The 14,522-nt window shown below is 39.4% G+C and overlaps 1 protein-coding gene across 2 annotated transcripts in view; it reads right to left on the bottom strand.

The window, feature by feature from the left end:
• The window catches only part of LOC121941708 (voltage-dependent T-type calcium channel subunit alpha-1I-like), a 295,976-nt gene that overhangs the window by 133,254 nt on the left and 148,200 nt on the right, over nt 1–14,522 (bottom strand). For both annotated transcript variants that reach the window (XM_088074767.1, XM_088074765.1), the window contains 2 exons: nt 12,895–12,992; nt 42–201 (listed from right to left, as the gene is read on the bottom strand). In XM_088074767.1, the coding sequence (XP_087930893.1) occupies nt 42–201; nt 12,895–12,992 (258 nt within the window). The remainder of the gene's footprint in view (nt 1–41; nt 202–12,894; nt 12,993–14,522) is intronic.

The following is a 14,522-nucleotide window of genomic DNA, read 5'->3' as shown; positions in this document are numbered from 1 at the left end:
TGACACTCATACACACACAGAGAGACCAGGCGGTGACTCACAGTGTGAAGTTCTCCTCCGGGTAGCAGCGGTTCCTCAGCAGCCCCGCCCACAGCTGCACGCCGATGATGCCGAAGATGAAGAAGACGAAGAAGCAGAGGAGGAGGACGTTACCCAGCATGGGCAAAGTGTCCAACAGCAGGTTCACGAGGATGCGCATGCCTAAGGAGACAAACACAACAACACTGATATCATGACAAAAGCAGCATAATCCAAACCCTACCTCATTTAATCATCAAAACTATGATCCACCTCTAATCGGAACTTTAAACCAAGAAGTGGAATTGACAAAAGTGAGTACAGCAGCACTTTTAGGGAAAAGGTCCAAATCAGTTACTTTGAAGGACATAAATAAGGACGGAAATGTAACCTTCAGTGGACTGCAAGACAGAAAGCTGAACTTGTGCTTGTTTCCGAATCAACAAAGTGATAAATACTGGTGGTCAGGGTTACTTGGGCAAGTTTTATGATACTTTCAAGCTTCTAACAACCTTGTTTTTCTTGTTAGATGTTTGTGTAAAATGAAATGTTTTGTGCCTGATCTTTAACAAGATCTTTAACTGAAAAAAGTAAGAAAGCACAGCAACAGCAATTTAAAAAGACAGAAGTGTGGTTAGAACTAATGAAGCAGTTTGTGGATTCCACTATAATTTGCCCAAATACAAATTCCTCATGTTATGCCTAACATATTTTGGGATACTGAGGGTTCAGCAGCTGTAACAGTTAAACTAGTTCTGTCCAATTTCAGGCCAAAGATAATTGCATATCTCTTCCACATTTGAAGACGTTTCTGTAATGGCACAGCGAGAGTTGTAGACCTTTTGTATGCGATGCATTTGACGTTTTTATTCTTTGACAGAGGCAGGAACACAAGGATCCAGTCGCCACACCCCACACCCACTTTGTGCTCTGGTGCAAAACAACACAAAAACACACTCTAAAAAGTCTCATCTTTCCACCTCTGTCTCTCTCTCTTTCACACAGACACATTCTCTCTCATCCCTCCCACTCTTTTTCTCATACAGAAATTTAACACGTTCAGCCGGTATTTCCATATAAGCCTTCGTATTATCATAATTAGCTAATCAATCCCCAGTCTCTACACTAATTGTGATCCCATGGCCCATTACTTTGGCTCTGATCTGTAAAAAGGAAACTAATTCAGGGGTTAAACTCCATCTGTAAAATAGACAGAGGATTGATACAGCATTTAGCTGACTAATCAAGGGTAAGTGGGCAGGCCATCCTCAGACCGTCTCCCATGGGTCCTGCCAAATGTCGAAATGATTACGATATTTCAGTCTGAGGAAGCAGAAGACAAGGAAGCTCTGATGCCCTGAAGAGCTTTTAATGATACCTGGATGCTTGAATGGTCTTTATTTAAAAAATTAAACATCAAATACATAATGTTTCCATTTAAAAGTACAGGTGTATTTTAAATATTATGTGTGTGTTTTATCTGAACAATATAAAATACACCAATTTGTGAAGGATAAATGTCTTTTTGAAGCTCTTGTGTGAAATACTCTTTAGAGCTGCAGGATGGCATCAATCACAACTGACAAATGCACATTTTTCATGAGAATTTAAATCCTCTTTGAGGGGTTTGATTTCACTTTTGAGGGGAAAATATAAGACATCCTTCTCTCTCTAATTTTTAAAACACAGTACACAGTTACGTAGATTGGGTTTTTGATTTAAACACCTTGTTATTTGTGGGTATGAAATTCCTCAAAATTCAAACCATTAGCCATGAACCATAAGACAGTCAGGGCAAAAATAATAAAAGTAGGTGCCCAAAATGTTATCCATTTCTAAAAGGGCCTTCAATGCTTTTTTTCATCAGTGGTATTATTGGTTTCAACTACACATGCAAAATGCCATTCAAATCAAGTCAGTTTGATCTGAATCAAACTAAATTATATAGTTGAACTGCACTGGAAGTGAAGTCTAACCCTGGCAGTGTTGGTGCCAAATACTACACATCACAGAACTTGATTTCCTTTGAGAAAGTTGAAACAGATGTCTCTTTTCTCTCTTCTTTTTACAATGATCGAGTCTCTTTGAAGTCAGTAGCAACTAACAGTGCTGCAGCATCACTCTAGACCCCCAAATATGAAATTACAATTAATAAACAGTTACACTTTTAAACTTTGTATAACGTTTCCAAAAAATAATAAAAAAAAAAAAAACCGGAGAAGAAGAAAACAACAAGGCAAACACTAAGGAGACATAAAGTATATAAAGCAGGGATAAAACGGCACATAAAAGGGCATTGTAGAACAGCATTTGGAGATGATAAAAAGATCCACAATTGTTCCCTCCAGGAAGTAAAAGTTATAATTAAGTTCATCTCAGTCTATTTGATCATTAAATATTATCAAGTGTTGGCTTAATAGAATAACAAATGTTTGTTATTTATAAAAGGCAACTTTAATCAATTCAACCGTTTACAGCAGACTGCGGGAGCAGCTGCAGATCAGGGGAGGGGAGTTTTTGAAAGCAAAGAAAAAGGAAACACGCAAAGTGCAAACTTGATTAGAAGTGAGAATAAACAGAATATAAATGAAAAGAATAGACGAAAAGAGAGGGGCGGCAGGGAGAGCGTGCTGATGGCCGTTACCTTGGCTGCTAATACAGCATTTTCCCGGGGGGTAATGTGGGTAATGTAGTAAACAGGCTCAGTCCTTTAAGCTGTGGCCAGTGGGAACCAGGCCTGGATAATTTCCATTAGTGTCCCATTAACTGTTCACTTCACACGTCTTCCACTGACCGTGTGTGCACATTCAGTCCGTATGTGCATAAAAGTGTGTGCATGCGAGTGTGTGTGGCTTTGTTGGTTGGGGTTTTGTGTCACTGCATTTGTTTCCTGTGCAGTGTGTTTGCATAGGCTAGTGTGTACGTGTGTCTCCTGCAGCATGAAGATTGAATTACCCCTGAGATGAGCTCTGTGGTAAATTGTCTTTAATAAAGGGGAGAATTGCTTCTTTATTCATCCAACAAATGAAGAGCAGTGAAATAAGTGGCTTTTGGCAGCTGGTGCTGGCACAGCGCACAACTCTGTTTGTTATAAACTGACCTTTTCATCCTGTGACCACTTTGGCTGGCGGTCTAGTAAATAATTTGACATTTTTATATTTATATAATTAACAATTGCCCTATTAATATTTTATAAAGCACAGGAGTGCCATTCCATACCAGTTCAAGAAAGTTGTTATGCTTTCCAGGATGACCCTATCAACTAACAATACAGACGCTGTGTTGGGATACACTGTTTATTGCCAAGGCATAAACTTTTTTCTTTTTTTTTTACAGCCACACTAATGCCAAAATTCCATTTATCTGTTTCAGTCTCAGAGTACTTACATTGCTCATACAAGCTCACTGTCACACTATAATGGCTAACTGGGACACACTACAACATGTCAAAATATCTGTGGCAAAAATGGCCTAAAGTAAGGGTTGGGGAAAGATTGTGGTTACAGCCTATGTTTACAACAAGCTACATTTAAACCATACTTGATGGTTATGGCAGACAAATATCTGTGAACACAATTACCAGGCAACTCATCAACTAGTTGTAAAGACGTTTCAGTTTGGCTCAACCATCGACCACCATAGACGAAGCCAACCCTCAAGCTGATCTTACATGACTACAAGAACTGATAAATAAATGGACTCATATCTAACAAACGCAGACCAAAGTCTGGCAAAACTCAATTAACATAGTTTAATTGTAACATTGGTGTTCCTCAGGTATTAATACTGAGCCCAATTTTGTTCCACCTGTATCATAATGACCAGCCTTTCGTGTGCCAATGTTTTGCAAGTACATAAAGAACTGCGTCAACTTTGGTATGACACAGTTCTTTATGTACTTGCAAAAAACAAATAACAAGCTGCAAACAAAATCTGTCACTAGCATGCATGATCGCGCTGAAAGCAACAGAGCTCCTTAACAAACAGACACTAAAAATACCTAACCAAAAGGCCAATTGCTATCACCATTGCCATGTAGTACAAACGTACAAACTATTTAACTTTCAGAAACATTTTTCAGATGCTACCAGAGGGGGATTTGTTATACAATACAAACGTTGCAAATTTGGGCAAACTGTTCTCGGTCAGAGCTACCCACCACTGAAATAGTCCACCTACTGAATTAAGAGAGACAGAGCACTAATTACCTAACCCTTAAACGTACACATAAGAGATGGCTTAAGAAAACAAACTTGCAATCATGAGTTATCATACTACCTCATATCTGACACTGTCTTTATACTGTAATTGTTCTTTATACTGTCATTTTTTTTCATTTGCTACTTTTGTATTGTGTGTTTGTATTGTATTTCATTATGTTCCATTCTATTGTATTGTGAGTTTTAGGGAGCGCTGCGTTAATAACATAAGGCCACTAATTCGCAATAACATTCCCAGGGACTACAGATGAAAATTAGCTCATTAGCAAAATCTGGCACATTTACACTGAGGTAAGTGCCTTGACACTTAGTCCAACTACCGCACTCAAAGTGTCTCACATTAGCGAACCAAAATGGAGTCTACCAACTTCAACAAATGACTGGCACACACAGCAGCAGAGTCCACACATGCTGTTTTTTGTGGTATTGCAGCGGTGGTTTTGGGAGAGACCTTCACTCAGCACTGGGGTTTATACTGGCTGAATTTAGCTGTAAAAGCCGCGGTCTCTCTCCACCTTGAAAATCTGGCACGTTTACATAGAGGTGGAATCTGAGATGTTGATTAATGAGCACTGTCTCTGGTAAATAAATAAATAGTAAATAAAAAGCAACATTAACAGCTTGACTGTGACAGGAAACAAACTTCTGTCTCTAACATTAAAGTTGTGGTGTACAAAGCAACTTTACAAAACGACCAGTGCACTTGGGGCGGCCATCAGGGTCATCGAGGCTACAAGCCAAATGCATCAGTCTTTTAATAAAGTTGTTTTACATCCTGCAAATGTCGCTGGGGTTTCTACACCTTTGATTCATCTCCCTTCTCCATGCACCTTGGAGAAGTTGTTCCAGAAACACTCACTCTGATTCTCCAACATGAAGGGTGGCAAGTGCTCATCTACCACCGCAACCTCTTCACCTTTACTTTTTCCCTCGCTAAATACGAGCATCACTGCTCTCTGCATCTGCACTGAACATCGCCAATGGGCGTGCATTGTACTACAAAGAAACCTCCAATATCCCCTTACATACAGATTTTGTAAGATGCAATTTCTTTTGCTTTCTCTGCAAACAGCTGTAAGAGCTTCTGGCTAACTTAGAAAGAAGGATAGAAGGCGTCACCAGCCAAAGGTAAAACCTAAGATGAAGCTTTCAGAAAAGTAGGCTGCCAAAGTCTCAAACATGAGCCTCAGATTTGTCTGCACCAATGGCTGGCGCATGGAAGCCTCTCAATTACTGCAAATGTCTTGAAGGTACAGTACATTGGACCAAAAGGGCTTCAAGTGGTGTGTGTGTGTGTGTGTGTGTGTGTGTGTGTGTGTGTGTGTGTTTCAACATCTTCTTGTACTCAGGTTTTGAGGGAAATTGCAACATTGGGATTATGCTTCAGCCACTAGCAGTTCATATATTACAGTGAGTGCTTATGTGTGTATGAATGAGTGTTGTGATATGCTTGTCAATCCACCATTTATATATCAATATAAAAAATAACAAAAACACAAGTGCAATGGTTGCATCGCCTTTTCCTTTTCACAAAGATATAATCATCTCATTTTTTTAATCTGATCTCCCACTTTCCGGTCCTATCTGGCCCTCGTTCGTTTTATCTCTATATCTCTCCATCCCTTGCATGTGTCTCCTCGGCTCTATCCATCATCGTAATAGCCTGCTCATCTGAGTCCCCCTGCATCTCTCCTCTCATCATCCCTCTCTTCTTCTCGTCCATCTTCCTCTATCCTTCATGGAACTGGATAATCCCTGCTTCCCTCCCTCGTTTGTCTCTCTTCCTGTCTCCTCTTTTCCCTTCTCACCTGCTTCTTTTTCTCTTTTATGTCTCCTTAACCCAAATTCAGAGTCCCCTTATTGAAATGTTGCTGAATAAACCACAAAGAAAGCATCAATCTCGTGCAAGTAGATGTACTTTTATCCTCTCTGTTGTATTACGTGCTTTGGGACTTTCTTATACTGCCTCTTTTCTAGTGTGTTCCTAAGCTCTGTAAAAGATAAGCCAATACAACACATTGGCATTTTTAATGTCAAAAGGAGGCTCAGTGAAAAGAAAAGTCACCTCCGCTCATTAAAGTCCCAGATTACAGCTGTAAACATGGTTTAGTCTCGAATGACTTGTTTGTTTATCCTCCCAACAGAGAGCTGTGTAACCCATTCAATGGCAAATTGAGTCCATCTTGCACAAAAACACTGCTAGCCATTAGGGATGTAATGAAAGTTTGAAACATAAACTTCTACAATGCAATACCTACAGAGTGGAACATTTTGTGGAATGATTGCTGTTGCTTATTTGCTTTGTTACACTGAGGAGTGCTGAGTTAGGAAAGTTTAGTTTCGCATGGCCTCTGTTGAGCACAACTCATCACACCAAAACAAAAAATAGGTTGTTTGCCTTCTAACCATATGACTGATGCAAACTGTTATTCATGGAAGTTTTCACATTCGCCACTTCTACTGTTAAGGTCTGTTTGAGTTAAAGATTCTTTATGTAACTTTTTAAAGGTATTAATCACTTTTTTGTGCCCACTAGTGAACGCATTGTAACACCACTTAAAAACTGAGACCTTCCTTGACTTTCTCAGTTGCCTTTGACAGACTATGGACTGATTTCTATGGACGAGTTTTGTAGGAAAATCCAAATTTTGGTGAAAGTATGTGTTCCCGTGTGACCTGCCACTGAGCTTAGCTACAAGCACCAACAGTGTGCGATACTACCTGAAGTTACACAACATCAGAGTCCTCGCATGCCCTATTTTCTGTGATATACATTTTGCAGCAGCAGCTCAGAGATGAACACTGTTAATGGTGGGGTTTGCAAATGGCAGCTCTGAAGATAGACCGCAGTCTATTTTCAGAGCTGCCATTTGCTCTCCTCCCAAAATGTTGCCGGAACCAAATTGTGCTAGGTGATTCTTGTCTAACAGTAAATCTATCAAATTTAATGCCTCATGTAATAAATTCAGTGACCCAAGTGCTGGAAAACATCATTCACGAAACACTGACATGTGAAATATATTGCTATATTGTGGTTTTAGTTGGCTAATATTAGCTACATTAAGTTGCTTGATAATGCGGATGCATTGCTAAACAGTTTGTTTTAACATAAAAAAGCTAGTGTGTGAGCCGTCTTAATTTTTTTGGTTGACTGAATGTGAGAAAACAAGTCGAATCATTAAAAATAACCTCAACTTGATTTCTCAGATTTAGTCAACTTAATTTTTTTTTTTGCAGCCTACACACCGACTTTTTAAAAATTAAAACAAATTGTTTATATTGCAGTGTAACTGCCTAACACAGCAAAACCTGTATTGGCAGGCAGCATTGATCTGCTGTTGGTTGCTTTGTAATGTTATCTGATGAAGTAATCTGTAAATGGTAAGCTACTTAGCATCATGAAGCCACTGCTCCAACTCAAATATTGGAAAATTAAAGATAGTGTCATTGTTCTGAATGTGCCAGTAGGCTAATTTATTTTCTATCTCCATCATGTCAGTTGACATTCAGACTTGTGTCACATCACTGTTTTGGGCGATGCACAGTTGCTCAATAGGTTGATGACTGCAGTTTTCTTAAAGCTCTCAGGGAGAGGTGTCACTAATAACCAGGGTTTTTTAAGGCAACCCAAACTACCCTTGTAAGAGTTGGAAAAAGGTCAAAGCCACTCTTAAGGTTATAGGATTGGCATCATGATTAATCAAAGTGACAGAGGGAGGACAGTCATTGTTTATTTATGATGTGAGGACAAGAGGTCACCTGTCAATAAAGTGAAAACACAGGTCATTTGAATGCATCTGTAAAAACGACCAAAGCTGTTGATTTGAATACTATGATTCTTATGGTCACAGTTCATTTCTGATCCTTCCTTTTAAATCTACTCATCCTACAGTTTAACTCTGCAGGCTGATGTAAAAACAGTGGAAGGGGCAGACACAGAGTTGGAGGAAAGAGGGACAGCTCTCTCTCCTACTCTTGTTTGACCTCAAACTATTTCAATAGCGTGACATACAGATGGACAAAAAGAAAGAAAGGGAGACAGACAGAGGGGTAGAATGGACAAAGACTGGTGGCAGACTGATCATTGGATATGATCATAACGTCACTGAGTCGGGGTACATCAATGGTCTCCCCGTAAAAGCATACATGTTTAAGTGCTCTCCATATATGCATGCTCATACATATTTTATATAAATGATGGCAAATAAAGAAATCAGCATCCCTGTGAACAACAAATTCGCTCCACCTGCTTTCAGAGAAGAAAGAACTAAATTGCTCGGATAGTTTATGTTGCAGATTTATGAGCAGTGGGAGGTTTAGCAATTATACTCATGAAGGAAGCAAAACAACATTAACTTCAAGCACCAGCATATCCGACTTAGAGAGTACTCATAGCTTCTTAAAATTATTGCCTGCTAGGTGCAATTTAGACACATAAAGCACAAAAGCAAGTGGAAGCAAAGCTCTGATTATTCCCATCAAAAAGGACAGAGACTAAGCGGCACTCTCAGAAACACACTTCACAACGTCTAAGCATCGCTTCAGTGATGGGTTTGGGAGCTGAGGAGATTTTGTTCAAATCAGAACAGCTCAGGGTGAGTCAAATTGCTTTTTAGGAATTTAAATAGCCCTGTGCACTTTGTGTACCGGGGAATTTGTTTCCTTCTTGTGCAGCTCACAGTGTACAATATGCTGGCTGAACGGAGATGAAATGTGACCACCCAGTTATAATTTCACTTGTTCCAGTTTTATTTTTGTGCAGATGTCTGTCTGTGTCTGAAACATGAGACAAATCAATTTGCCCAAAAGCACAACTGCACCTGGAACTGCAACCACCGGGCCAGCTCGTAGAAACAACAGGTACACAATTAAAATTACATAATCACAGGCAAGACAACGAGGCATTTGGGCTGCTTTTGGCAGCCAGGTTTGTTTAGACACGTATGGTGCTGCAGCTACAATGGTGCTGCTTTTATGCGGCCCATTTGATCCAGAATGAATAATGGCATGGCACCGTATCAATACTGCAGCATTTGTTGTTTCACAAACAATACCAGGAGGCATCTGTGAGCAAGGTGGAGGTGTGCACAACAAAGCACAGTCTAACAGTCACGCAAAAAAACTGTTTTCAATCAATTTAGTGTCTATTTTTAACTGAAAATGTACATGGAATGATTGAAAGAGGAAGTACCATGCCCTTAAAAATACTGACTTACCTGATCAGTGTTTTGTTGATAGAATTTTAAAACAAATAAACAGAAATATATTACTTCTGAGGTCCTAAAAAGAATCCCAAGATACTAAGAATTAAATCTATATTAGATAATTCAGCACTTTTCACAGCCAAATATGAAAAGGGAAACTTAAAATCAAAAATTCACATTTTTCCTCTTACCCGCGGTGCTATTTATCAGTCTAGAATATTCCGGTGTGAGTTGCCGAGTGTTGGAGACATTGGCCACAGAGATGTCTGCCTGCTCTCCAATATAATGGAACTAGATGACACTCCGCTTGTGGCGCTCAAAGTCCTTGAGTTTCACCATTTTGTAGTTTCCATGCACAGATATTATTTAAAAAAAACCCCCAAGATATTTAAAAGCACCGGAATAAAGATAAAAAATAAATAAATAAATAATACAGGGATTTGGATCTTAGCAAATGGCACCTGTTTTTCCCCACTATACAAAAAATATTAAAACTTTAAACTTTAACTTTAAATTGCATCACCATCCATATTTGAGAGGCTACATTGTAAAGAAAATAGTCTGTAAATGTCTGAGTGTCTGTACTGTTCTTTTGTTCATTTATTATTCTCCTCTACTATAGAAAACAGGTAAAGTGATGAAAAGCTGAATTAATGGACCAAGGTGACCTCACAGGCCATAGCTACTGTTGAGAGACAAAATGTCTGCACAGTCGTCAGCGTGGAGCTTGTGGAATAAAACTCTCTGGAGATACAGTACAATATCCTTAGATGTCTCCCTAATTACAAAAACAAAATCTCCAGCTTACACTACTTTTTCTCTTATTTCTACAATGCCTGCATCGCAGATACTGACAAAAGCATTACTAAACTTAAGATAATTAAGTCACTTAAAAGAAAGTTCTAGTACTGCATACAGATCTTTTTCCAGGGCAACTTGCAAGCGGATCAAACTAGTTTCCTTTCCATGTGCACATCCTGATTTGTTTACATATTTGAGACTGAGGTTCAGTGTGAAATTTAGGGAAGTAAAGTTTGGAAAAGCTTGCATTGTGGGCAAATAAAAGAAATATGCACAGACAAGCTGATTCCCAGTATGAAATGGGAAATGAGTGACTCCAGGCCACTACAATATACGAACACACAGCCACATTCTCGTTATGACATTAGCCTTTTGCACACCGTCTGCTGCCACTTACAAAGCTCTCTTTGATGCCATGGCGGTCAAATCAAACCAGTAACCACTGAATGTTGTAACTTCATCTAGGATAGACTCAATCTGATGTAATGGCTAAATCCATTTGTGTTTTTCAGTGTTTAATTATACATTTACCTTCAGTATCTTCTGCTGCTAAATTATGAACCTTTTAGACCTCTCAGATCGCCTGGGACAGGTTTGCTTTTAGTTAGCATTTCGTTTTTATGCACCACTTATCTGGAACAAACTCCCAGGAAAGTGACATTTCTGTTTGCCACTGAATTTTGTTCATTTTCTAAGCCTTGAAGGGTATCTCAGCCTTTTATCTTTGCTCCACCTTTTCACCTGTTTTGTGGCTCGTCAGGGAGCTCATCTTTCTGTTTATAAATAAACAGTACTTCCATTCAGTGAAGGCAAAGGGGCAAATAAAACATTTGCTTCCATTGAAAAAAACTTATTTCCATTGGTGAACTTTGACCTGCAAAGTTGCAGCCACAACCAATAGAAAAAAAGTACGTGAAGAGGAGACATTGATTGTTGCTGTGTCCAACCAGCCGATATTGTGTGATATTGGCCATAACTAAAATACAAACTACCCCGCATGAGAGAATCTGCCATCATGAAAGTGTGTTGGGTGACAGTCATGGAATGTAAGAAAACAGAAAATGTATTGGTAATGTATTTTCACAGTATTTATTAACAATCTAGCTTTCTAAATCCTTCATATCAGGCACTGCTCACATGATTAAGGAGAAGGGTAAGGGATAGTCAACTGCATTTGCTATTGTGTGACCCTTATATGCCATTTTGGTCCCATGTTTGTAAGATTTGGTTACTGCCCGTGTTCTCCTAGGGTAAAGGTCGTCACATTATCTATAAACACATTCCAACCCATTCCCATTACTAACTCATCAATTACCGCAGCTTGGTCAGTGATTTCAGTGTCAGGCCAAATGGTGGCTAAAAGCCACCTTTTGCTGCGATATATGCTGCAGACAGCAGCTTACACAGCAGTATGATATGTTGTCAGTTGGCGGTACAGCACTTGTTGTAGCAGTATGATACGCTGCTGGACAGCGCCAGTTTGAAATGCACCGTTAACAACATAATAGAGCCGGAAAATCCCTGTGGGGCACGGGGGAGGGGCACTGGATTGGTTACAACAAACAGAGGATTTTCACCTGGAAGTTTGCGGTTTGCTTCCTGTATGAATGTTAAGGCAAACCATGATGTGTTTTTCCAAACCTAACCACATGCTTTTGTTGCACAAAGATATTACTATAAATAGGAGGTGTTCTTCCAACATCGTTCATCTATTTTGAAAAAGACTGTATGCATCTAACAAATAAAAACTGAACATTTCCTGTGAAAATGGAAGTGTTTAATCCTAAAAGACAAAAGTGTAAGTTTTCTTCTGTTTAATCATCATTATTATTTTTAACTTACTGCAATCTTCATTTTTATTCTCTCTTTAAATCCAGTTATTTGTGTCTTTTGATATTGGCTCATTGTATGTGCTGAAATTTCCCTTGTCGTTGAAATGTGCTATACAAATAAACTTGACCTATCTTATTTTTTTTACTAATGAGAAAACAAGGTAAGGTATGGCAGGAACTAAATATTTCATTTTGTGTCATGGAATGGGCCGACATACCATAGTATTGTTCATTATATTGTTAAATAAAACAGTGTTTTCACAAATCAGAGGGTCCATCAAATAAACTTTGATTAGTTGTACACTGCTCTGGTTAAAAGTCTCTACAGCTCTACTGTAATCAGTACAAAGCTTCATCCCACTCTCTCCAGCAAGTAATAAGTATAGCTTATTGTCATCTAATCTGAATGTGTTCACAGTTGAGGTATTTCTGGCTCAATGACTCATGTTCAGCACCTCGGAGAGCAACTGAGCCACCACACTCTTACTGCTCTGGCAGGCAGCTGTCCATGGTGCTGAATGAGAGCCACAGACAGCATTACATTAATGAACATCCTTTCATCACTCAGTTTTCGGATGTATAATAGGTCTTTTTCTTCAATACTTCACAGTTCTTGCTTGAACAGAAGGAAAACATTGATGACGTCATAATCTTGGCACCAACTCTTTGCCTTACTCAGTGATAAACATGCAGCTAAAGCTGTCTATCATGTGCAAGCAGCCAAAGTTCACTCTGCTTTTGGCTTAGGATTTCATTATGATGCATTGCATTACTTTAGAAACAGGAGGACCCAGTCTGTGAAGTGATGTCATGACTTACTTGGCACCCTGTTAATTGCTTTGAGAGGTCGCAGTACCCTCACTGTTCTGATGGCGGTGAAGTTGACGTTCTGCAGGTCCAATGAGTATTCAACCATCCTGGAAAACACACACAAAATATAAAAAATACATTGAAAAAAATTGGAAACAAGTTTACTAGTGGTATCAAAGAAAATTAAAAGCTAAGCGAATGCAAAAAGACAAACACTTTAACTATGTGATCATCATGCAGGAGCATATTTCATCTCAACTTCCGAGTCATGTTGATTTAATGTACTCCTCCCTACGTGTTTGTTTCAAATAATAAGCTTAAACAGAAGCAAACACACTCTTGCACAGTTGGGGTCCTGCTGTTCAGAGTCTAATATGAATTAATGAGGTGGAATTTGTGCACCTAATAAAGCAAGACATTGGAAGAAACAGGGGTCAGCGATAGACTTTGCAACATTAACTTGCAAAAGAAAACTGTCTGCCTCTGTTTTGAAACACAGTGTGAAACAACACAAGCATCGATTCGTTTACAGATAAACATGAATATTAATGTGTGTAGGTGTATCGCTTTACATGGCAAAGTTACAGAGTGCTCCACTGGCATTAAAAGCATCATTTTGACACAGATGGAGGAAGATGTCAAAGTATGTGTGAGTAAGTGCAGTAGACTTGCAGCATCCCTGAAACTGGATATACCTTTTAGCACATGAAGTGAAGGCATCAAAGTGTATCCTGTCAGTAGGCAGGCGTGCACAAGTGTGAGAGGCGTGAGATTAAACCCGCAACCATCTGCGATGAAAGCAGAGCCTTGTGAAGATGCAGGGATCGGAGGTGGAGGGAATAAACAAACTTGAAGTAAAACTTGGTGTGGAATAATGGAGACAGAGAAGGGAAGCAGGGAGTTTGCTATTTGACCTATTTCTGGCAAATTCATTACAGGAAAACATACTTTGCCTGGAGAATGGCAAAAAGAGAGATGGTGAGAGTGCAGAGAAGGAGCGAGAGGATAGGCAGAGAGAGGGGAGGAAACAAGGATGACAGGAGACGAAGAACTCCTGAGACGAGGAAGGATAGATCAGAAACCAACGAGAATGAAGCACCAAGGGATGATTAAGTGCAATATAACGATGGCAATAAAGCGAGATTGAGAGAGGGTGAGGGAGTGAGCCTGAGGGTTTTATCAAGTGTTGGAGATAATTACAACGTTAGGAGAAGAGACAGAGACAGGAGAGCAATATGCATATAGCTGGCTGAATGGAAGAAAGCTCTCAGGCAAAGACGGGGGGTACAGAGTTGTCAAGACATGGGAAAAAGAAAAGTACAAAAAACTCTGGCAAGTTTTGGGTATTTCACACAAATACGCCAAGATATTCCAGCGCTCGATAATAACAAGCTCATTTCAATACGCGCTTGGAGATCCTACCAGGTGAGTTTTCAAGAGTTTAAAAGCCCCAGCCAATTATTCACTTTCGACCTTTCGACCTACGCACCTGGAGAGGAGTCTTTAGACATTTTTTGACAGAAAAATAACAGTGAAACCGACAGAAACATAAAAATCCTCCAGTTTCGTTGTGTTCTGGAGGGAGTTTCACACTTTGAAATCCTAAGAGGTTTCAAAGTTAAAAAACATGAATAAGT

This window comes from Plectropomus leopardus, chromosome 3, assembly GCF_026936395.1.
Source record: "Plectropomus leopardus strain MGB_pleo_1.0 chromosome 3, ASM2693639v1, whole genome shotgun sequence".
In the NCBI taxonomy this organism is placed as follows: Eukaryota; Metazoa; Chordata; class Actinopteri; order Perciformes; family Serranidae; genus Plectropomus; species Plectropomus leopardus.
This window is presented reverse-complemented; position numbering and strand designations above follow the sequence as displayed.